Source organism: Adiantum capillus-veneris, chromosome 13, assembly GCF_014529385.1.
Source record: "Adiantum capillus-veneris isolate H3 chromosome 13, ASM1452938v2, whole genome shotgun sequence".
Classification (NCBI taxonomy): Eukaryota; Viridiplantae; Streptophyta; class Polypodiopsida; order Polypodiales; family Pteridaceae; genus Adiantum; species Adiantum capillus-veneris.
The window spans coordinates 90,514,204-90,539,701 of NC_140943.1; the positions used below are offsets into that span (position 1 = coordinate 90,514,204).

Below are 25,498 nucleotides of genomic sequence, written 5' to 3' on the forward strand. Positions count from 1 at the left end.
ATAAAGACAAAATTTGCGCTTATGTTGAAATGAGATCCCATACCAAAAGGATGAGATGAGTCCCCCCCCACCGCCATCTTGCACTTTTGACATCATCCCATTGGGGTCCATGACAATGCTAAGCACCCCCTAGGGTGAGACCCCTTTCTTAAATATATACTTAGCATGTTAAATTGTGATTACAAATGTAGTTGGATATACACGCACTTAGAATGAGGCCTACACAATGGAGTTTGAGCACGATATTATTGGTAGTAACAAATCGTGCTTATGATATGGCAACCACCCAACGCTTAGTATGTTGATCCGTTTGTTGATGCAGATGAGCGCGCTTGTAACTCGCAAGTGGGGAGGCCGCACCAAACTAGACCGGCACTAATGCTTCCTCTCCAAATGCTCAGACACTATGGGCAAGCTTACTGCTGTAGACACTGAGAGCACAGTGGCTTCGGGCCAAGATAGCGACCATACTCACTCACACTAGTTTTTGTTCTTGGGAGCAAGGAGAAAACAAATCACCCTACCTAGATCTACCCAACAAAGTAGCCCCTACAACGCCTCAGACTCCCAATAGCCTTGCACCATCGCTCACAACTCTAGCACTCACATATAAATTCTTGATTTATGGCAGTCCAATTGAGACATGAAATTCAAAATAGTCAATCACAAAGTTTCGGAATTCCATCAAGAGAAAGAGTTCTAAATTTGTTCTTGAAAAGTGGATCTTCCAAGTCTTGTGCACCCATTTGCAGGCTTTACTCACAAGACCTCTCGTTGCTAGGAAATCTTTGAAAAGATGAAGAGGGTATTTAATAACTGCTTTACATCTCGAGCAAAAATTTGTGCACATCCCTCTATCTTTTACCCTCCTTTTACCGTGATCTTAGTTGGTATTGCTCCCCATAGTACCTTCCAAAGGAAGAACTTCATTATGCTAGGCCATGGAGGATCCCAAATGTTGCGTTCAGCTACCACCCGTTTTGACTCAGGCCATAGAGGTCTTCATTTTTAAAAAAAGAGAGAAACCCAATTTTCTTTGTGTGAATAATTTTGGTGTACATTCCCCTTGTTTGTGATAGAAAAAAATTCTTGTTTTTGGGTCATTGCCAGACTTTTCAATCAAATTTTGTCTCATCCTTAGACCATTAACCACTCTATTGACTAGCAGACTTTTGTTTGTGTTGAAGTTGTACTAGGTAGTTAGATGGTTTACTTCTTTCTAGCTCAGGCTGCTTTGGTCTCATAAAAGAGGTAGATGTATCAATCCTTTGCTGTTGATTTTTCTAAGAACCTCTCTCTAGAAGGGCTTAAGAGAACCACCTCCAATATTAGGAGGCTAGGGAGAATAGTGGATAATGTGATCTTGAAGCTTCTGGTCGACTCCCCTCATTCTAGTGCTCCTAATGCTTTGACACATTTATTTGAACTTATCAAGAGTCTTTTTGAGTATCCGAGAGGTGGCTTTTAGGAATAGTAGAGAATCATCAACAAAAAGTTTAGCTAGGAGTTTTGTTACCTAGGAGAGAGAGGTCTTGAATATTCTCTTTCTCGGTGCTTGTTTTGAGCATGGCATCCAGAGGGTGAGAGTCGTTTGTAAAGAAGAGAGGGGCCAAAGGGCAGCCTTGTTTGCTTGATCTTGTGGTTTCAAAGGCTCCCACAACTTTGTTGTGAAAGATAAGTTCTAAGGAGCTTCCTTCTCCCTAGAGTGTGTACCATCAGACATGAAACCTTAATTAGATTTAACCTCCTTTAGGTTTAGACTACCTTAGGATAGGTTACATTTTTGGTAGTATAACAAAGCATCATTTACACATACATACTCAAACTAAGATGCTTATAAACAAGACTTTGGTCATGAGCTTGATTAGGAGAAGCTTCATAGCCTAGTAGTATATGGAATAGTAGTGGAGGTTCCTGAAATTTTATAGACAATCTTTGCTAATCCTTTTATTTTTTACAAACTCACAAATTGTGAGCGAGAGATATATTGAAATCAAAAAATTTACAAGCAAGCCATGCTCACATGAGCCATGGCATCTACCATCACCCCAACATCCATCCACACATCGGCTGATAGAGGGAGCCACCCCGAATCAGAGAATGCAAAAAAACACAAGCTTTCCAATCTAATGCCAATAAGAGCCTTCCAATCTAATGCCAATAAGAGCCTGGGGGTTGCCACCAAGGAGGGTGACTTTCCACATCAAATGCCTTAGACCACCAAAACGTGCAAAAACGGCAAAATAAAGCCAAAGATGAAGGAACAGATGGCGCCGAAAGGGAGGGGCCCAAATTCCCCATCACCAAGGGCCATCCGAGGTACCACATCAATGCCACTGCCACTGGCACTGGCACTGCCATGCCTCGAGGATGCCACAACCTGTTTGTTGATCCAACATCCAAAAGTAACACCCAAGTCAAATGAAATCGAGCCGTAGGCATGCAACAAAACCACCAAAAAACATGCTATTTAAATGAGCCTCGCACCATCGAGAAAAAGAGCAAGTAGGCCCAGGTTTCCCATGCACTAAACTGCAACTGCCACCAACAAACCAGCGCACCATGGCCCGAAAATCCCACCACAGACAAAGACCTGGTTGCCATTGTCTCCCTTGGGAGCGATGGGAGGGCAACCGCTCCTGTTTCCAAAAAGAAGGGGGGTAGGGTTGCATCGGACTAGCCAAGGATGAGACAACAAGGCGCCCCCACCCGGGGCAATCCCCCACATCGCATGCAGTCACCTTCCCTGAAAACCATGAAACACCCCCCTGCATGTCGAACTTCTTGCCGTAGATGCCCCTAGAGTCTCCCCTGCTCTTGGACTCTCCCAGGCCTACCCAAACCTCTTATACTCATATTTCTTTGATAATCCTTTTTGTTTTTTTGGCAAACTCACAATTTGTGAGTGAATTGTATTAAGCACATCATGAAATTACAAAACAACCTCAAGGTCAGGCCGACCCTTGAGGTGTTTGAGGATTACAAGATGGACGTCTACCAAAGAACGGGCTATTTAGGTGAGTCTCGCACCATCGAGAAGAAGAGCAAGTAGGCCCAGGTTTCCCATGCACTGAACTACAACTGCCACCAATAGACCAGCGTACCATTGGCCCGAAAATCCCACCATAGACAGAGATCTGGTTGCCGTTGTCTCCCTTGGGAGCGACGGGAGGGCAACCGCTCGTGTTTCCAAAAAGAAGTCACATCGGACCAGCCAAGGATGAGACAACAAGGTGCCCCCACCCGAGGAAATCCCCCACCTTGCATGAAATTGCCTTCTCTGAAAACCTTGAAACACCCCCTTGCATGCCAAACCTCTTGCCATAGATGCCCCCTAGAGCCTCCCCTGCTCTTGGACTCTCCGAGGCCTACCCAAAACTCTTATACTCATATATATTTGATAATCCTTTTTTTTTTTGTTGGCAAAACGCACATTTTGTGAGTGAATTGTATTAAGCACATGATAAAATTACAAAAACAACCTCAAGCTTAGGCCGAGCCTTGAGGTGCTGAGGATTACAAAATGGATGTCTACCGCCTCTCATTGAGGCTTATCATCAAAGTAGGTGCATTATAATCTTCATGTAGCCATTCTTGCAATTATCCAAAAAAACATGGAACTCCTTTTTGAAACTAATCAATGATTTTTTGTGGAGAAATGAACTGATTGCAAGCAAACCGTGGCAATAAGGAAAATGGGAGGCTATTGCTAAACCAAAAGCTCAAGGTGGACTAGGCATCTTGAACCCTGTCCACTGATGGTTTAGCTTTATGTGCTAAATTTTTATGCACCCTCGCATGTTTTGAAGAGAGCTGGGCCTGTATGGCAAGGGAAATGGTAATGGAAGCCCGTATGAGGCCTCATGGTCCAACCTTAGCTTACACGACATACTTCTTCGCCCTTGCAGTGTAAGGTGTTAATTAGGGGGTTTTACTGGGAAAGCTATTGAAAAATGATGTGCTCATTTGGAAGGAAGAGACCAGGTATTGGAAGGGTATGTCTAGACTATTGTGGAAGACTTGGATCTTAATAACCATTGGATTGAAATGGCCAGGAGTCTTAATAATAAGGGATTTGTCACCTTGGATTCTTTTTGGGACTATAAAAAAGGGAATTGGCAATCCTTGGAGCAGCTTAAGCTATGCCACAATCTCTCACTCCAAGAGGAGATACTCATCAGAAGACTTCTTGGAAAAATCTCACACCTAACCCTTCCTCCTTGCTCCACACCACTGGATTGGAAAGCTTGGAAGTGGCTTGGAGAAAGACTATTTGCTTGCCCAAAACTAAATCAATTTGTGAAAAGATTTTCTCTTCAGAGGCTTGGATTGAACACCTAGATAGGATCTGGTTAAAAAGTGGGCTACAAGAAAATGATCTCAAGTAGTGGGAAACATATGGAAAGCTAAATGCAAAGAGAGCGACAGAGTCTTCCTTTGGAAGGTTCTTTTTGGATTCGTGCCAACCGGAGATAAGGCAAAAGCAAAAGGGCTAGCCGAAGGTACTTGTGTCAGATGCAAGCACCCAATGAAACCCTCATGCACCTATTCTGGGGATGTCCCAAAATCAAAGACTTCATGGGCACTATCTGCAGGTGGGTGTTCATACATCTGGAAACTCCCTTCTTCAGATGTGACCTTGCTATGGGCTCTAGATGCATTGACAATGTGGATCTTTTGACTGACATATGCATAGTAAGAGCTACAATAGTGGAGGCAGTATGACAGTCCAAAAATGCGTTTCTTTTTCAAAAGAAGTGAGAGCCTCTGGACACTCATTCCATTCTACAGTCATGTTGGTGGAATCTCCTTTGTAGAAGGAATAAAATTGCAAGCCTAACAAGTAAGAGTAGTTGAGGTGGTGCATCCCTTGTGTATTTTTTTATGGAGTTCCCTATGCAAAGGATATGCCGGGCTGTTTGTAACTTTTTGTGATTAATGCAACTCAAGCTCAACTGAGCACTTTTATAAAAATAAAAATAAAAAAAGGGCACATAAACAAGATTCCAATCATATTCCAAATTTTTGTTTCCGTCGAAGCATGTCTCATAACTGGCTCCTTTATCTATTTCCAAGACAACGAACATCTTTGCATACATCCGGTTGCCTAATTAGTTTGCACGTAGAAATCAAAGTCAAGAAAATGGTTAAGCTCAATGATGTAACACACACACACGCACACACTCTCTCTGCTACCTATTTGCATGTTCATGGATATGTATTTATGTGTATAAAAAGTGGAAAAGAGAATAATTTAAAATGGGGGGTTCGTCCTTGGTGAGCATGACTCATGAGACCTTGAGGTTTTCTTTTGTTACAGCTCCGCCAGTTTATACTAGAGCATCTTGACTTTCAAACTAATCATTGACATCTCACATTTTTGTTTGTTGAAAAATTGTAACACCACGTGTAGACATGGAATTGTTTATGATTGAGCTCACAATAGGTGTGCATGAGACAAAGATTGAAGGAGATGGTTTTTGGGTGGTGGTGGTCGGTTTTGGGTTTTGAGAGAGAGAGAGAGAGAGAGAGAGAGAGGAGAAGAAGAGACTTTTAACGTTGTAGGAGCAATCCCAAGAGACCTCAAAGATCTATCTAACGAGTCTTGAACTCAAGACGCGTTACGCAAGAGGGAATATCTTACTTGAATTGTGCTTACGTACATGTAAAACTCCCTCTTAAAAATGAAAATTTGTAATTGAAATTTTGTTGGAAATTTTTGTTTTGGCCATATGCACAATTGTGAGTGGATGTGTTATATTAACCCAAAAAGAAATGTAATTATCCTCAAGCACGTTAGGTGCCTCGAGGGGTTGTAATGCATGCTCCGAAGCTACACATCCCCTCACATAAAAAAGCTACCTAAATAGTTACATTTTGTTGGTTGGTTGGCTTTGGTTAAGTGTTTCCACTCCTTAGAGCTCTTGCTGCCTCCATTAGATATGATCACTTCCCTCCTCCTAAGTAATCTCTTTAAAATTGGCCATTGAGTGGTCATTTTCAAAGACATATAGGTCTCTCGAGTTCCAAACTTGTCTGAAATAGCATAAATAGACATTTTGTGTGCACATAAGGATAGCTTGGTTCTTCAAATCTTCCTCCCAAAAGTAGGTCATTCTTGAATAGCAAGATCTTCCAGGTCTTCTATATCCATTTTCACATTTTAACTGCAAGGCCTCTCATAGTTGGTAAACCCTAGAACAATTGAACGGGATCCTCACTTGCCGCTTTGCACCCTGAGCATCTATATGAGCTAATCCTCCTAATTAGTATCTGAAACTTGGTAGGAATAGCCCCCCACATAGCACCTTCCATAGATATATTTTCACGTTGAGGGTCCCAAATGTTGTTTGCTACTAACACCGTAGCCTATTTTGAACATAAGCTTGTAGTAAATTTCCTTTGTTTGCGGTTTGGTGAAGTTTCTGTGCTTGGGCCAATGCCAAGCTTTCGAATCAAATTCAACCTCACAAATTGGCATAAGCACATTTCCCAGATCTTTGACAGCTCTGTTGATTAGCAATCGTTCATTTCCAATGCGGTTCTTCTAATTTTATTGGATCTTAAATTGGAGGTAAAATACTAAGCATTTTAGCTCTAAATCTCGATGAATTCCTTAGATTTTAGCATGAATTCCAGTTGTTGTTTTTTTGACCCAAAATTCAATAAAAAAAATGGCTTTATTTGACATTGGCATTGGCGTGGTAGAAAAGCACAATTCATTATAGAGTCAAGTGATGCATCATGAAAGAAATGTTTTGCATACCCTTTCAAATCATTGCTTGATACCTTGCCCATATCAGCATCTTAACTCCATCTTCAATGGTACCACATGACTTCAAGATGCAAGCATAAGTGATTGCATCTAAAAAGATGCTTCACTTTCCATCCCTCCAATGTCTCTATATGGTTTGTGATTATGTTTTAGAGAGAGAGAGAGAGAGAGAGAGAGAGAGAGAGAGAGGAAACAAGTACCTAATGTAAGCATAGACTTTGAAACCAAAGCATAGGTGATTTCATACGGAGAGATGCCCTCACTTTGCATCTGCTAAAAACAGCTCAGAGCTTTGTGGCTTTGCCCCTGTTGGGCATAGCTAGAAATTAGTGCACTCCAAGACACGACATCCCTTACAAGCAAATCCTTAAGCGTCTTTGGCATACATGATGTCAACCAAGGCATTGCCAAGCACGATGTCCTTTGTCAACAACCCTTGATTAACAATATCATTGTGAATTCTTTTGCACATATTAGCGTCTTGCATAGTGCCACATGCCTTCAAGATGCAAGCATAGGCAATTGCACTCGGAGAGATGCCCTCGGTTTGCATCTACTGAAAACTGCCCAAAGCTTCCTAGCCCTATACCTGTCGGGCAATGCACTCCAAGAGACAACATCCCAGACAAGCACCACATTTGACATACATGTTGACCAAGGTAGTGCCAAGCACCACATTTTCTTTCATTTTCACTTGAGTAACAATATCATCGTGAAGTGCTTTTCCCACATCAACATCTTGAGTGGTGCTACACGCCTTCAAGATGCAAGCGTAAGTGATTTCATAATGAGATATGCCCTCGCACTGGATCCCCCCAATGGCTCTATATGGTTTGCAATTATGTTTGAGAGAGAGAGAGAGAGAGAGAGAGAGAGAGAGAGAGAGAGAGAGAGAGAGAGAGAGAGAGAGAGAGAGAGAGATGCAACAAGTACCTAAGGTAAGCATAGCCTTCAGGACCAAAGCATATGTGATTTCATCTAGAGAGACATCCTCACTTTGTATCCGCTGAAAACAGCCCGGAGCTTTGTGGCACTACCCTTGTTGGGCATAGCTAGAAACTAGTGTGCACTCTAAGAGAGGACATCCTGCACATGCATCTGATAAGACCTAGCATGCTAGGGTGGATTAGTGTTAGTTGCATTCATGGATCAAGCATGATGTACACTCATCCAATTCAGCTACCAAGTAGTCTCAATATGAAAAATAGGTATATAAACTACCTAAGGAAAGAACAAATACATAGTGCTTTTATAGCCCAAGGCTAAGCTTTCAAAAGAATAGAAGTCATGGACCTTGTTTAATGTGGTCTTTAAATTTGGACTTCATTTAATGCGGTCTTCATGGGTCATGGATGTATGCATGCATGTATGCCTAATGGAAATGTATGGCCATCATGTCATAGAGAGATATGGTATTCCCATAGGACACCATGGCCAGGGCAATCCCAACAAACTCTTCCTTGAACTAGTGATGGATACTCTAAGGTTATTGAACTAGGCTTTGTGATGTTCCACTGATACATCATAGGTGGTTCAATTTGATTCATCACTATATGGTTCACAAAGGTGGCTATTTGATCATGCCTAGATTCAAAATTTTGATGGATGTGAAGTAAGGGTGTCTCTCCAGATGCAATCACATATGCTTGCATCTTGAAGGCAAGGGCCATGTACACTTGCACCTGCTGATATGGGCAAAATAATTCATGATTATATTGCTAGTCAAGGGTTGCTGGAAGAAAACATCATGCTTGACAGTGCCTCGGTTCACATGTATGCCAAATGTGGTGCACTTCATGATTATATTTCTAGTCAGGGGTTGCTGGAATAAAACATCATGCTTGACACTGCCTTGGTTGACATGTATGCCAAATGTGGTGCACTTTATAAAGCACAAAAAACAGTGTGCTTCACATTGCCTTGGTCGACATTTATGCCAAATGTGTGCACTTCATGTATGCTAGATGTGGTGCACTACATAAAGCACAAAAAGTGCATGAGGAGCTTCTTGTGCGAGATATCATCTCCTGGAATGCACTCATTCAGCTAAGCCAACACTTGTTGTTGTGTTTTGAGAGTCTAAGGCAAGCAATAGGTTTCTTTGAGTTGGGATGTTGATCCCTCGATGTATGATAGTTGTGGGATGCATTAATAGAGTTTCGGGTACATATTGCTTTCATGTTATCAATCCCTGTGGTGGCTCAATGAATTGAGGTTTTGAACTCATCACTCGTCTCACATCTAATGCATCAGCTCATGAGTGCATCCAACTACATCATGCTTGGAAATGCCTTGGTTGACATGTATGCCAAATGTGGTGCACTTCATAAAGCACAAAAAAGTAAGTTGAGAGTCTAAGGCAAACATTAGGTTTCTTTGAGGTGGGATATTGATCCCTTGATGTATGATAGTTGCGGAATGCATTAATAGATCTTCAAGTACATATTTTTTCATGTTATCAATCCCTATGGTGTCTCAACAGATTAAGGTTTTGTATTTCTCACTTGCCTCACATCCATTGCATTAGCTCATGAGTGTAGCCGACTATTATAGACCCGGTCTTTGATTGTACCTACGCTCAAGGAGCCCCATTGTATGCAGTTTTGTTGAGTCATGGCTTGATATCTCTGGAGTGGGTATAACATTTGATATTAGAGCTCTGGACAAAACAAAGTTTCCATAGTCGTTGTGAGGTGCGAGTGACCACTGTGCATCCAGTGCCTACATTCACTATGACCAAATATTCTCCACTCCCTTCCTCCTGGAAACACTTTTTGGGGTAGATTTTGTATGTTGAAATGGGCTACAAATGAGAGAGAGAGAGAGAGAGAGAGAGAGAGAGAGAGAGAGAGAGAGAGAGAGAGAGAGAGAATAATTATTCATGAAAGAGAGAAAATAGAAGTTTGTAAATTGAAATGGGCTACAAATCAAATAGATAAACATGGATAAAGACAAGAGAGAAAATTAGAGCAGAATAGAAGTTTGTATATGGAAATGGGCTACAAATCAAATAGATAGACAATGAGAAAAGATGCCATCATCCATGGTCAAGAGAGAAAGCCATCAAGTACATCTCTCTCTCTCTCTCTCTCTCTCTCTCTCTCTCTCTCTCTCTCTCTCTCTCTCTCTCTCTCTCTCTCTCTCTCTCTCTCGCGTCGAAGCCCTATCAAAGCCAACGTTCAAAGCCCTAACAGAGCAAGCACCTTCCCTCACTCTCATCTGCCTCCTCTTAGGCAAGAGGCAGCCTCGAGGGGAGGTCTCAAACAAGCCTGAGTGACGCCACACCTTCCCTGTCACTAGGAAATCCTTGGATCAAAATTGAGGTAGCGGCACCTAAACTTGCCATTGCTTGTTACAGCCACAACCTGCTCCTCAAAGCTCTTCTCACTCCTGAATGCTTCCAGTGCATCAAGCCCTGGACCTAAGCCTCCATGCCAACCTGCTCGCTTCTCGCTTTAGAATCCTTTCGATTTGCTCACTCCAAAATGCCTGCCGATTTACCCTCCTTGAGATTTTCAAATCCACTAAGGTATATTTGACCCTCGTTCCTGCCTCTAGTGAAAGATTTTGAACAAACAAAGGCTCACTTCTTCTTCTTCTTCAAAACAAGACGCAACAAGGGAGGTCATCCACACCAATCAAGCAAACACGCCTTTCGTGCCTACACCACCGGGGGGTGGATCCAACAGATCTTTTGCAAGTGCAAATTCAAGAATTCAAAGATGAAAAGACGGAACTAAAGTGCACCTTGCAACCTTGGAGGCACGTCTCACCCTTTTGGAGTCACAAAAGCAAGTCGGCATTGATCATATTCTTGCCAAAGAAAAGGAAGTTGAGCAAACACTCACCGCAAGCATGGAAAACCTTGCCACTCAAGTCAACCAAGCAACAACCGCCATCTCTTCCAGGGTAGAAGAATGCATACAAGAACGCCATTGACATGAAGGATTGGCGCTATCCTCCACATCGGTGGCTTGCTTTTTACCTGGTGGGGGGAGAGCGATGATTACACTTCTACCTTAACCAAGCCATTCACCCAACCAACTTTGATCCCAATGCAATCGAGAAGGTCTATCATGACCACCACACCAACCAAGGCACCCTTGTCTTTTAGGTGCACATAGCACACTTCCATAGCAAGCTTGACTACTAAAGGGCTCCAAAGTGTGGATAAGCGAGGCCTTGACCCCATTTTTGACTCAAAATCATGAAACAAGAACTTCAAAAAGTGCAAGATGCTTGAGCAGCATGTAAAGGGGCCGTCTATTGAGGTGGCAAGGCCATTATTGAGGAATTTTGGGTTCCAAGAACTCCCATACCACCCTCCCCCCACTCCCTAAGTGGTGTATGCCACAATTTTCTTGTATCCGCATCTAGTTATGTATCCAATGTAAGAGGCACCATGTATGCTTTCTTGGTCCCATAGGCCATATTTGACCTCCCAGGATGATAATGAAATCTCTCTCTCTCTCTCTCTCTCTCTCTCTCTCTCTCTCTTCAAATGTAGCACTTATTTAGATAGTGTTTGCATGCCTAGCCACCATTGAAGACCTTACCATTGTACCATTGGTAAGAGCGAGCGAAACTCGCCGTAGGTGGATCACGCGAGCTAGTTGAGTATGGTCTTGATGTCAACATATTGTTAACTATATGCAATGTTTATCATGGATATTTACTCTTGAAGGATTCACTAGGGCTAATATAGGGATGCTGCCTACATACATGAAATGCCCTCTTTTTTATCCATGTCTACCTACTAGGATCATTCTTTGTAAAATGCACCTTTTCTCCTTCTAATAAACCACCTCCCTTACACTAGGTGGATTAATTCCCGAGTTACTACTTTGTTTGTGCGTAGTGCATACTTAATTCATGTCTTGAATGAGTACCAAAGTATTGTTGAATTCTTGTCACAAGATTTTGTTGGGTTGAAAAAACGTGAAGTAGTTTAGCTTCATCTATACCTAGTGTTGTAGTAGTTATATCTTCTGCTTTTAATGCTCTTCTAAACATTGACAAACTTCCCTTTATTTTTTTTTTTGGGGGCAAAACTCACAATTGTGAGTAGATTATATTAACCTAGCAAAAAAATTGCAAGTTCTTGCCATACTCAGACCGAGCCATGACAACTTCCCTAGGTCAAACTTACATTGGTTGAAAGGGCAACCACCTTACTGCCAGTGATAAGACCACCCTTTCACCCAAGAGGGACGTACATATGGCTATAGTCTTGCTCCACTCATCAGAGTTGAACTGCTTCTCGAAGACCATGATCGCCTCCTTTCTTTCTTGGACTATCTTTATAGATTTTGTTGATTCCAATGTGTTCTAAACAATTTGACCGTTTCTTGCCTTCCAAACATGATGGAAATAAAAGAATCTCAAAATTTACATGACTATGAGAAGCGCTTGACTCTTAAACACCTTCCCTCCCAAGAACATATCATTCTTGAAAAACCCTATTTTCCATTTGCATATTTTTCTTGCTATGCCAAAAATTGTTGGGCACTCTTTGAAGAGGTGAGGGAGGTCTTCCCTAGTTGGTCTACATTGTGAGCCTTTGTCCAGACCAATTCCCATGGAGAACACCTGAACCCTAGTCGGTATGGCTCCCCCTATAACCTTCCACACAAAAACCTTCATCCTATATGGCCATGACAAGTGCCAAATATTGTTCACAATTGTCTCCCATCTTGACTCCGACCAATTCTTGCCCCATTGCTTATTAAGCAGAGAGAACCAATGTTTTGAATACATAAGTAAATAGTACACTTTCTTAGTTTGAGGTTTAAGGAAGTGCCTATTCTTAGGCCACTACCACGCTTTCCACTCAAACTTAGATTCACAATCCGATATACACACCTTCTTTATCCGTTCCAGAGCTCTACTGATCAGCAACCTTTCTATCCCATTCAAATTATACTAAAGAGCCAGTTGGTCCGTTCCTTTTCAATAACATGTGATGTGATCCCAAAGTTGACAAAGCAAACCTCACAATTCATGAGTGAATTGTATTAAGAAAACATTGACAAACGTCCTATATTGTAAGGACCACATTAGCACAAGTTTGGTATACGGACACTAAAATGTCATAGGGAAATTATTATGTCATGCAGCACCAAAAAATGATTGAATGTTTATTATATATAAAGTGCTCTCCCAAATAGAGAGAGAGAGAGAGATGATTTTAAAAATAAAAAGTTACAAGACCTGCTCAGTTCACAGTCTAAGCCAGAGCAACCATAGGACCACAGCTGCATCACAACGAGCACGACGCATACAAAACCAGACTAGAGTAAACATAAAGGCTGCCACCCTTACATGAGATCCCCTCTAGAAGACTGCACTACATTGGGGATAGACATGGAGCCACCCTCAGACCGCATCATGCAAGGGAACAGAAGAGGTACCACCGCAACGAGAGAAGCACACCGTTAGATGGGCGGAGCCAAGGACTCCATCATCGGCTGTGCAGGGGCCTTCACCAAAAAAGAAGCAAGCTAAAGCCAATGCACACCATCATGAAACCACCAAGTATCGAGCTTTAGGGGGGAGCCTCACACCCTCAAAAATCAGAGAAGCATGGCTGCCAAACGTTGCCACAAGGCCGCTTGAGCTGCCACCACTTGAACGTGTGCCATTCGATAGCCACATCCCAACCATCAGACATCATCGACCACCGTATCAGCAACGAACTGCCCTAGAGGAGCGGCCTCCACCAACTCCAAAAAGAAGGGGAGGACAAGGGAGGTACCATAAACCAGGTGGAAGCTACAGGGTCCTCCTCTTGAGGAACACCCAACTTTGTGAAGGCGTCGGCCATCGATGCTGCAACCACCTCGAGCATCGCACACAATGCTATTGCCCTATCACAGGCTGACGAGCTATGGCCGCCCTGCCCCTCGTAGGCTGTGAATGCGAGCAAGTGAGCTCCCTCAACCCTAGTTCTTACCCAATTTTTTTTTGGGATTTTTGACGTGCACAATAGCCTTGCTCAAGCAAGTGCTATATGTAAGAACTCGAACAAAATGAAACAAGAAAAAAAAAAATCATGTAAATGTAACCTAGCCAATTTTTTTTAGCATTTCTGTCTATTGAAAATGTATGGAAGGATATGTATCCATTTTTCAATATGGATTCAATTGTAGCTTTGTGTTATGATCTTATGAATTGCAAAATAGCTCCATAGTATTTCCTGTAGGAACTATGGCTTATGAATTGCAAAATAGTTCCATAGTATTTCTTGTAGGAATCACACTTAAAGGACATATTATAGAAAATAATCCCTAGCAAGGATTTCTCACGCCTTTTGTCAAAAAAGTTTTGAAAATTGATTAAAAAGTACATTAGAATGTCTAGTCATATGATCAAACTAGTGTTAACAAAGTCTCATTGCAAAAGAAGCAAGTTAAGCCAATCCTACAAAAGTAGAAGCTTGAAGGCACGAATTTTAATATGGTGGGGTAAAGGAGGCACGCCTTCCCCAAGCCAAACACACGCTAGTGACTGCTGGCCATCTTCTGTACACATTATCCCTTACTAGTACGGCCGGCCGCCTTCGGCAGCCTCTCTCTCTCCCTCTTTATCGCGTGCAAAGGGGCTTGTTTTTGTTTTGGACTTTAGCCTTCAGATCGCAGATTGCGACACGTGTAAAGGGCTCCCCCTTCCGCCATATTATGTTAGTAGATTCTTCAAGACTAAATACAAAATAAAAGGCTCTCACACTTGGTCTGAGAAGTGCTCCACACACTTTGTGTGTCTGCTTATTCTTCTTTGTCATCACTGCATGCACACATTTCCTATGATCCACGCTCTCCAATTGGTATCGAAGTCGATGGGTACGGGGATGTGCTTCGCAATCTCGAGGGCTTTGAGGCAATAGCTTGCATATTGGCTGTGACAAAGGGGGTTTCTTGGAGTTTGATTTTTTTGGCAGCATCACTTCAACACAATGGGGATTTTGAGGAGTGCAACAACATCCATACTAGTGTGCGATAGGTTCGAATATGACCTAAGTTTCAAGGTCTATAATCTTCATCAAAGAAATTGCAAAAATTGATTTATCAGAGGAGGGGTCACTCAGCTATGACAGTTTGATAACAATCCAGCCAATATTTTGGTTATAACTTGAGCTATGAAGCTTCAATTCGAAAACTTTTTTTTTAATATGTGTGGAGTTGACTTCAAGACCTACAACCTCAAGTCTACAACTTTGTAAGTGTGCCAAAAATACAAAACATAAAGGTTGTTGACGACACCTCCATTCGGTAGTGGACATACGGCATTGATGACACCTCTTTCCGGTAGTGGAGGTACGGCATTGGCACACAATTTTGCATCAACTTCAACAACCACCTTGACTTTGAAATGCAGATATAGTTTTGACATCCCACTTGCTCTCACACATGAACCCAGAGGTGATACACACACATTCTCATGTATGAGCACTTGGAGGCATGTAAATGCACACAAGGAGTGTGGATTGATGTATGTTTTGGTGTGGATCAATGAGTAGCATTGATTTATTGTTCTACAATCTCTTATGAAATTGAGACAAATTATGTTTTTACAAGGCATGCATATTGCTTGGACCCACAAGCAGACTCTTTGACATTGACACCTACAGATTGGTCGAGCGCTCTAGCTCGTAGGTAGCGAGTGGTAAATATCAGGAGATTTCTTACATGACACTACAAGTGGGTATTTCATGTGGATTTGGAATCCAACCAAGGTGTAGAGTTTGCATTGATTTACAAGTGGAGTCTTGTACACATATACAAATTTTAAGTATGATTTCTGTGGTTTGCTCAACAAGTGTTTGAGTTTTTCATAGCCACAAATTGGCTTGCAATTTGCACTTGCAACAGGTGTTTTGGACACCCTTACAAGACCATGTAGCATTTATTGTGGAATGTTTTGTGATGCAGATGATTATGTAGTTGCTACAATCTTCATTGCTTGTGCTGTTGAGATTTTGATAGAGATTTTTCTCAATTTTTAGGGGAAACTCTATCCAATTTTCCACTAGTTTTATCACCATATTCTAATGCCATATGTGTTCAAATATGTATGACGTTGAGTCGATAGGGTTGACTCTTGAGAGACGACAATCTCATTCTTGTAGGCTTAAGCGATGTTGGCATTGTGGTCATATATGACACATTCTTTAGTGTTGTTTCATGCATATGAGGCAACACAAGAGACATGTATGCATGATGCAGATATGGTGAGGTACTTGTAGTGGTTGAGTATGCCAATGATGATGATGTCACTTTTGCCTCCATTTTACTCGCTATCTAATTTATGGGCACACTTTCTCCACATTGGATGTTGTAACATTTAATGGCCTAGAAACTTGTGTGTAGCGAAAAATAAAATAGACATATTGAGCATTTCATTAGAATAGATTACTAATGAGCATAGCAAGAGTGCTTGGATGGAGAGAGCAACAAAAAGCATAACACCTAGTTAGATAGGCATGAACAATACTTTAAAAGAGAGAGAAATTAAGCTATTGACAATAGTTGAGGACCGGATTTACATGGAGCCGGCGGTCCCCCCTACAAAAGGCTTTGTATTACAGATTTCCCCCATCAAGGGAGACATTTTACAATACAATTCTTTGTGTTCCTTCAATTACTAGCTAGTGCAATGAAAATGGAAGCTTCAAGCACTAAGCAAACACTTATAAAACACAACATCAATTCCCTCACGGTCTTAGACCCAAGACATCACACACCTTTGAAGATGGTGAGAGCTAGCGGGGTATGAGAGTAGATTGAGAGGAAGGAGTAGTCTTACGAGAACAAAGTTTATCTCCTCACATAATCACTCATAAAAGCTTAGCATAGCTTAGTAATTAGCATGGTAGAGGAAATGAGCATGCATTGAAGCTTGGCTCTTGGTTGGATTTGCATCACAAAGCCAAGAGTTGTTGGTGTAGGCTTCCCTTCTCACAAGCTTGGAGTAGATGATGAGCTTTCATTAAAGCTTGAGAAGGAGAGAGAGAGTCTTCTTGTTCCATACATGAGATTGTGTGAGTGTGTGTGTGATAATTCCTTGCCAAAATCAGCCCCCTCTCTCTCTTGGTCGACCCCTCATGGAATTTACTCTTGCTGGCACCCCATTGGACCCTACAAAGCTTAGCCAATCATAATTGAGAAGCATAAGTGATAGCCTTGTGACATGTATCCCCCTTTCCCCTTTTGTGAGAGCTTTAGGTAATTAAATAATGCAACTAAACTCTCATTGGACCCCTTTGTCTTCTCGCCAATAGGAAGCAGACAAGCCATTGGGCTGCTGAATGCTCATTGGACCCCTTGGGAGACTGTCCAATAGTCTTCTAGAGAGCTTAATTCTTATTGGTTCTTTTATCAAGTGTTTTCAGATGAATTAAACTAGATTTACTCTAGCCTAATTCTCATTGGTCCACCTCTATGGCCATCCAATAGGATTTGAGTGCACCTTGTGGGCAATTGGGCTAGGGATCTGACATGTGTTCCCTATTCCCTTTGTGTAAAGGGAGCCTGTGACTGTGTATGTGTGTGTGTGTTTCTCTCTCATCCCCTACTTATAGGGCTCGCACCCTCCTATGTAGGAGTCTTGAAGACTTTTGTGTACACTCACAAAGCATCCAATTCTACTAAGCTTGACCATATGGAGTTACCTTTAAATTTTGGAACATTAGCATTTTGGACGTCTTAATGGGTTGAACACTAAGGGCTTTGGAGCCCATTGTTTCACATTGCTCTTTTGCAGATGCCCCCCGCCCCCCCCCTTTGGATCCCTATTTTCTCTCCTTTGGATCCCTACTGTGGCCGATCTGTCAGCTTAACCAATATTCTAGCCTTTTCTCCCCTGGCCCTTTCCCATATTAAATGATTAGTTTAACATGAGAAAACCATTTAGGAGAATTAGATATTAGTTATTATGACATTACCTCTCTCTTGCAATCATAGTCGTCCTCGACTATGGGGTAGAGAAGATAAAGCCTATTCATTAGTCCTTTTTTTAGCGGGTAGAGGATCCCTATCTTACCCTATTCTTAAACTTAATAAGATACCATCGGATAGTCTTACCGCCTCTTAATACCTTGTCTTCATGTTGGAGAATGGACTCGGGTTGCAACACCTCTTCTTGGTCCTCAATCTCCGGTGGGTCTTCAATAGTTGGTCCTTGAGGTGGCTTTCTTTGGAAGGCTTTAGTAGGCTCACATGGAAGGCATTGTGTATGAGCCAATGGCTGGAAACTTGAGTTGATAGGCTATCTCATTGATTGGTCAAAGAATCTAGAAGGGACCATAATACCTTTTTGCTAACTTAGCATAAACTTTTGGTGTCCCATAGGATTCTTGCTCGTGGTGTGCCTTAATTGAGGCTTGGGAAACTTAAGCAAGACCCAATCATTTTCTTTAAAGGCTTGGGCTCTTCTGTGCTTATCAGCAGCAGCAGCCTTTTGCCTTTGCTGTGAGATAGAGATAGCATCCTTAAATCTTTTGGAAAGATTCTTTTAGGTCTTGGCTATACTCATTTGCAGCAAAGATCTTCCTATGTACCTTAAGTAGAAGGGGACTTTTGGATCTTCCCTCAATTACCTCGGAAGCTGCTTTTCCCGTGGAAGTATGTACAGTGTTATTGTAGGCATACTCCACTAAGGGTAATTACTTCTCCCATTGGGACCTTTGATCTACTTCTATTACATAGTCTTTTAGTAGATCAATAATTGTTAGGTTAGCTATTTCACTTTGGCCATCCGTTTGCAGGTGATAGGCCAAAGAGAAGTTTTTAGCCTTGTCCCTAAATTCTCAAAGAGACCCTTCCAGAAATTACTGGTCATTCTAGGATCTCTATCGAACACTATGGACATTGGCAAGCCATGGTACTTGAAGATATGTGATATGAAGAGGGTTGCCATTTGATGGGCTTTGATAGTCTTTTTGACAGGTATAAAATGAGCTTGTTTGTTGAAACTGTCTACTATCGTCCATATTCCTGTATTCCCATGGATAGACTTAGGCAATCCAAAGATAAAATCCATGGATATGCTCTCCCATGGTGAATTAGGGATTGGTAAGGTTGAAGCAATCCAGGTTTCTCCCTCTATCAAACTTCGTCTTTTGGCATACCACACATTTAGAAACATACTTTTGTATGTTTGCTTTCATGGCAGGCCAATAGAAATATGTTTCAATCCCTTTTAAGGTAGACCGAATCCCTCTATGCTCCGCATAAGGAGGAGCATGAGATTCATACATTACTTTCTCATGTAGTGAGTTAGTAACGCATAGTCTATTGCCATAGAGAAGATAACCATCTTGTAAAGTAAATGGTTCCTCTTTCTTTCCTAGTGCAAGGGCTGAAATCACATCTCTAAAATGGGAATCAATAGCATACTCATCTATCATAGAAGATAGATCATTGTGAGCTGCTATGGACACCGCATTTACTCTTGGCCGTCTTGAGAGTGCATCAACTACTTGATTATGCTTGCTAGCAATGTGAGCAATATGAAAATGAAATTGAGAGAGGAAATTTGACCACCTAATTTCTTTGTTGGAGAGCTTGATCTCTTCCACGCGGCATAGGATTTCCTATGGCCTCTTCTTTTTTATGGTTCAAAAGTTGCACCATCGCTTTCTTTAGAAGATAAAGAATTTGGGGAAGCTGGAGAACAGGATGACCTCTTTCTCGCCTTTTCCTTGCCTTGGTCTTCCTTGTATGCACCATCACTTTCATAAGAAGAAGAAGATGGCGAAGTGCTACAGACGGAAACATGGTTGCCCTGCAAAATACCCAAGATAACACAATATCTAGCATAAACTGACAAACCTGCATACCTGGAAATTCCCATAGCATATAAACCGCGACGTATGCGAACAGAGAGAGACTGCGAGCAAGACAGAGCAAAAGAGCACGTGTAGGTGCACCTTCTAGAGTGGAGTGCTACGCCAGCACGGCAAGAGACAAGAGAGGAGAGGGGAGAAGAATACACAGACACTGGGTGCAATCTCCCCCCGTGTAAGAGTGACCATTTCCCTCTTGCATGTATTTAATTTATAGATTTCTTGAATGGTCAAATGTGAGTACAAACTGACCGGCCGGTCATAAATGGCCAAAGCTCATAAAGAGCACTTGATAATCAAATATACATAAATATAATATCCTTTTGCAATAGCCTAGCTCGGTCAAGTCTTTTCCACCTGCCAGCTGTAATAAATAATAAAATATCAATTCCATAACATAGCTCTCCGTTGGAAAGCAACTGTCCTCAGTTGCGAATATAAGAAATATGCAAACGATACTTGTTCAAAAAACAATGATTAGAAATTTGTGTCAAAAATTAGCATATAGTAAAATGAAGGAAACTAAACAACATTGCTTATGCCTGCCGTCATCCACATACTACCTATTCTAGTGTCCCATACCACTAGAATAAGCAGTATATGTCATACCCTGATGAATTAGGATATCATTGGTCACACTCATCATCAATCTCATAAATGTCAAGTCCCATCACATAAACACTGCCGTGACAAAATAATCATCAGATACGAAATTCCAATCCAATTCCAATTCCACATTATAATCCAAATCCAAAATATCTTTCATTTTCTATACCCGGGTAACAAAATCATACCAGTTGCCGTGGTGGCCAGCCACTGCAGCATGATTTTGTGATTGGTGTTGCCTAAATCGACAAATCTACACCAATAAGACGTGCTGCCTAAATTGACGAATCTGAATTTTGTATAAGTTTAAAAATCATGAATTTGCAATTTATCAATGTGCTGCCTAAATCGGCGAATTTGCACTAGGATGAGCATTTACACACTGCCTAAACCGGCGAATCTGTGTGCTTGTGACCAATGGACTAGACAAGACATAAAGGAGAAAAGAAAAAAAAAGTATATTTACTACGTTGTCGACATCACAGTGCAGTATATCACCAAAGGATTTACAAATGGTTGTGCACTATCCCATAGCACCTTAGCTCGCATGAGTAGCTGCATAGCTTACGGACAATTCATCTGGAAAAAAAATTCTTTCAATACAATTAGAGGGCATGACCTTAGCAGTGTAAGAGAATATCATAAAATTGGATAAAATATGGTTAGGAGATTAGTATGAAAGCTGTAAAAATGAGTTTGCAAAATAAAGTAAAGAGATTACTTATTTGACGTCCTCGCATTATGGTCTGCATAATTTTTCTAAAAAACAAAGCACTAAAAACAATTTCTTGTTAAATTTAAGAAGACGTTAATAATTGCAGATTAAATGCTTTAACATTTGAACGCCATGAAGGAAAAATTTGATGCAAAGTTTGTTTGCCAAGAAAAGAGAATGAAAGTAGACAACTTGAAGTACAAATGAGCGGATAATAGAGGTGTGATCGAAATTGACAGGGTGGTTTGCAAGATTGGGATGACGAGTGGATATCGGTCTTCAGAGAAAGTGAGGCCACACTCGATGTATGAATGTTAGGATAGGTCAAAAGCAGGTCTCCTAAAGTAGTTGGCTGCAAATTCGGGCCTAGAGGTAAGTATTCGTCAGTAAGCATAGTCCTCTGAGAAGTAGTATTGGAAATGTTGGGAGTGATATGGTACATAAGAAAATAAATGAAAAAATATGGAGTAATATGCAACAACAATTTGACTGACATATGAGGGAACGTTTAAGACAATGTGAAGAGCAAGTTAAGCAAAAATTGAATTACATTACATCATACTAATGGGGATAAACTTACATTATGGAAGTAATGGCTCCTGCAAATAAAGATAAGAGAGAGATTTTTGTGTTTATACTTGATAACTGGGGACAATGTAGGGCAGCATAGTATCAAAATAAATTAAGAGGCAACATGAGTCATGAGAAGCAAATTATTGTTTACATTGAGACGGGTAGAGTTTAAAAATCACAACCCACTGAAGTATGGAACATCGATATTCATGAGAAACTCTAGAAATATGCAAGCGGTTAAGTACCACTAACTTCACAGTCTATTACCTTTCTCTTAGGAAGCAATTGGTTGGTAGCTTATCGTGCTTTTTTGGAAAGAGGTTTATGAACAATGGCACCATCATATGTGCTAGAAGAGAGCATTGATTACAAGAAAAATAATATATATATATATATATTAATATATTATATAGCTATGTTTTCAAACCAAATTTTGTTCAAGTGTTATGGGCTACACGAGCCATTGGATTCAAGTGCAAAGGGAAATTTTAATTATTTATGACTTCTAATTCCGGTTTCGTATTTTGAGCTCTAAGGGAAAAATTGATTTAACAGGGTAACCTTTATGCTAAATAAAGAGAATATGAAGAAAACCCTGATTGAAAAACAACATATATCAGAGATATTGGTCACGTTATAGAGATATTCTATTAGCCATAGTAGCCAATTCTGAGTGGGGAACGAAGAGAGAGAGAGAGAGAGAGAGAGAGAGAGAGAGAGAGAGAGAGAGAGAGAGAGAGAGAGAGAGAGAGAGAGAGAGAGAGAGAGAGAGAGAGAAAGAGAGAGATCATCACTTCACAAGGGATGTGTGTGTGCGCCAATCAATGCCATAAAAATAAAGTACAAATACTACAGCAACCATGACATCGACACCACCATCCAAGGACGGGTAACCTCGACAGATTATCTAGTGTCTGTAGCATGAGTTGGAGTAGAGGTAGTGAGCAATAGCTATAGAAGATTGTGGTAGCACAGACTTTGTCGACGCCTATGGTGAGTGGGAGGGGGTGGGAAAGAGAGAGAAAATGAAATAAAGTGTTACATGAAACGCCTTCGAAGCCCAAAATGACAAATGATAGCAATGTCTGGTACAAAACAAAAATTGAACAATAAAACTAATTTTTTTAATTAAAAAATTCATCATCATCGTCTTCAATGCCTGTGGATGTACTGCAACGGCGTTGTCGTATAAAGTATGAAATCAATCACGGAGGAGCTTCATCAGTGTGCGCCGTTGTAAGTAGTGGTCTTGGCGAAGAGAGAGAAATGTTGTCTTCAAGTGGTGTCGAATTTCTTGCAGGAGTCCCGTGGAGATGGAGGAAGATGAAAACGAAAAGGCCCATATGATTGGGTGCAAGACGCCCATTATAACAGAATTGCCCTATCTTTGCCATCATCAGTCTATTTTTGTCTCTCTAATTGGGGATTGTCATCGCTTGTCATATGGTAATTGATCGAAGTCGGGTGCAGCTTTGATTACGAAGCATGATGATTCCTCATGCAGGGAGGTATAGCACTAATCCACACGATAGAGATGGTTGATGTTCAGAGGCTATTATTAGTCCACTGCATGAGAGAAAGAAGGAGTACCAGCTGGGGAATTGCTGGTTTGGGCTGTGCAGAGCCTCCAAGAGCATGGGGGAAGTTGATAGGAGAATCGGACGGAGGAAGGAGGGTGGTGGGTCCACTACAAACTCAAGAGACCAAGCAAGGTTGTTGGGGAGAGCTGGAGAGGACGTACACCATCTGCAGGGGTTTGAAAGGTGGAGGTGATGCATGAGGATGGCCACTTGTAGGACCGAGTGAGCAGAGGTTGGAAGGTACTGCTGGAGAAAACAAAGCCACCATATCAGGAGGAGGGGCCACCAACTACAGAGAAGGAAGGTGGGTGTGCGAAGTCGAAGTGAGCTGGAGATAGAGGTTGTGGGAACCACGAGGTCCTCAGAACTATAGCCACCACTGATTGCTCAATGGGTTGACACCATGCAGGCCCAAAGGTTGGCGGCAACTGAGAGAGAGAGAGAGAGAGAGAGAGAGAGAGAGAGAGAGAGAGAGAGAGAGAGAGAGAGAGAGAGAGAGAGAGAGAGAGAGAGCAAGTGAGTTGCATGCTTCTGTGTGTGTGTGTGTGTGTGTGTGTGTGTGTGTGAGAGAGAGAGAGAGAGAGAGAGAGAGAGAGAGAGAGAGAGAGAGAGAGAGAGAGAGAGAGAGAGAGAGAGAGAGAGAGAGAGAGAGAGAGAGAGAGAGAGAGAGAGAGAGATTTATTGGATGGTCCCTGTAGTGAGAGGTGCGGGGGATAACTCATGTGAGTAGGTCAAAAAGAGCAAACGGATTGGTCGAGGGGCTGACAGTATTTGCTGCATGGCAACCGGAGAGAGAGAGAGAGAGAGAGAGAGAGAGAGAGAGAGAGAGAGAGAGAGAGAGAGAGAGAGAGATAAAAAGTTGGTTGGCAGCCGCGTCATGGAGGCGCCATTCTGAGGTCAATATTGACGTGCGGTCCTTTGTTATCGGTCAGAGCTACCCTCTGCATGCCAATATGTGAGAGCTGTGAGAGCATGTAGACCTTAAGTGAACTCGTCGAAGAGTGGCGGATGAGAGTGAGATGGTTGGTGGCCGCGTTTTGCAGGGTCAATATTGTTCTGAGGTCGTTGATGTGAGGCCATGACGGCCTCCGCAGGGTTGCCGAAGCAGAAGATTGCAGCTGGCAAGCTCTAATCAACACTGCGAGTCGTTCATCCCTGTTTGACTGTGCATTGCTGCCTATATTAGAAAATGATTTTTTTAAAATTCATTTAATTCTTTTACAATGTGTATGTCCTAGATTGGTTTCCCGTAGATGTGAGTTGCGATGGAGCATCCTCGAGGGGGAGGTCTTGGGTTGGGGACTCGTTGAACATATATGGCAGGATTCCTCATTTAAAAAAAATTCTCTTTGCTCTTCTTCTCATGCATCATCCTAGTGTATTAGATTTGGAGTCTAGCCTCTTAGATCAAAGCTGCTTCGGCTAGATCTTTAAGATCTCTCGGAAATTTTCCTATGACGTAACTCTTTTTCTACTGCTCTTGGGGTCACTTCTTAAGATTAGTTTGGTCTTGTTATTCTTATTCTTTCCAGCATCCTAGATCTAATGATTGCAGGCAATACAATAGCCTAACTCTTTCTCTCTAAGTAAATTTGTTATTATAATTGATCATTACACTCCAATTCACAGCACCATAACAATACTATGATTCCTAAATAATCCAATCACGCATGTGAACTTGACAGATTAATAATAATTAATCACATACATGTAATTTTTAAACAAGAAGAATTAAGTGGGAGGTATGCATGACTTTTCTTTGGTCTCATGACAATATCCATAGTCATGATTGTGGAGAATTCAAGAATGTAGGCTTAGCTCTGATACCACTGCTACAGACGGAAACATGGCTGCCCTGCAAAATACCCAAGATAACACAATATCTAGCATAAACTGACAAACCTGCATACCTAGAAATTCCCATAGCATATAAACCGCGACGTATGCAAACAGAGAGAGACTACGAGCCAGATAGAGCAAAAGAGCACGTGTAGGTGCACCTCCTAGAGTGGAGTGCTACGCCAGCACGGCGAGAGAGAAGAGAGGAGACGGGAGAAGAATACACAGACACTGAGTGCAGTTTCCCCCATGCAAGAGTGACCATTTCCCTCTTGCACGTATTTAATTTATAGATTTCTTGAATGGTCAAATGTGAGTACAAACTGGCCAGCCGGTCATAAATGGCCAAAGATCATAAAGAGCACTTGAATAATCAAATATACATAAATATAATATCCTTTTGCAATAGCCTAGCTCGGTCAATTCTTTTCCACCTGTCAGCTGCAATAAATAATAAAATATCAATTTCATAACACGAAGAGGGTGACCTCAATCTCGCCTTTTTCTTCTCTTGTTTTTTATCATCCCTCTTTGAATTATGGTGTGGAGCGGTGTGCAATAGTCTTCTC

The 25,498-nt window shown here is 41.6% G+C and overlaps 1 protein-coding gene across 1 annotated transcript; it reads right to left on the reverse strand.

Moving 5' to 3' along the window:
- Window positions 1-2,060: 2,060 nt before the first annotated feature.
- Window positions 2,061-2,794, reverse strand: LOC147444435 (uncharacterized). Its single transcript, XM_086527861.1, has 2 exons — window positions 2,488-2,794; window positions 2,061-2,380 (listed from the first exon to the last, which is right to left on the reverse strand). The coding sequence occupies exons 1-2, from the start codon at window positions 2,602-2,604 to the stop codon at window positions 2,213-2,215; spliced, it is 285 nt and encodes a 94-aa protein (XP_086383987.1). The 5' UTR covers window positions 2,605-2,794; the 3' UTR covers window positions 2,061-2,212.
- Between the last annotated feature and the right edge of the window lie 22,704 nt (window positions 2,795-25,498).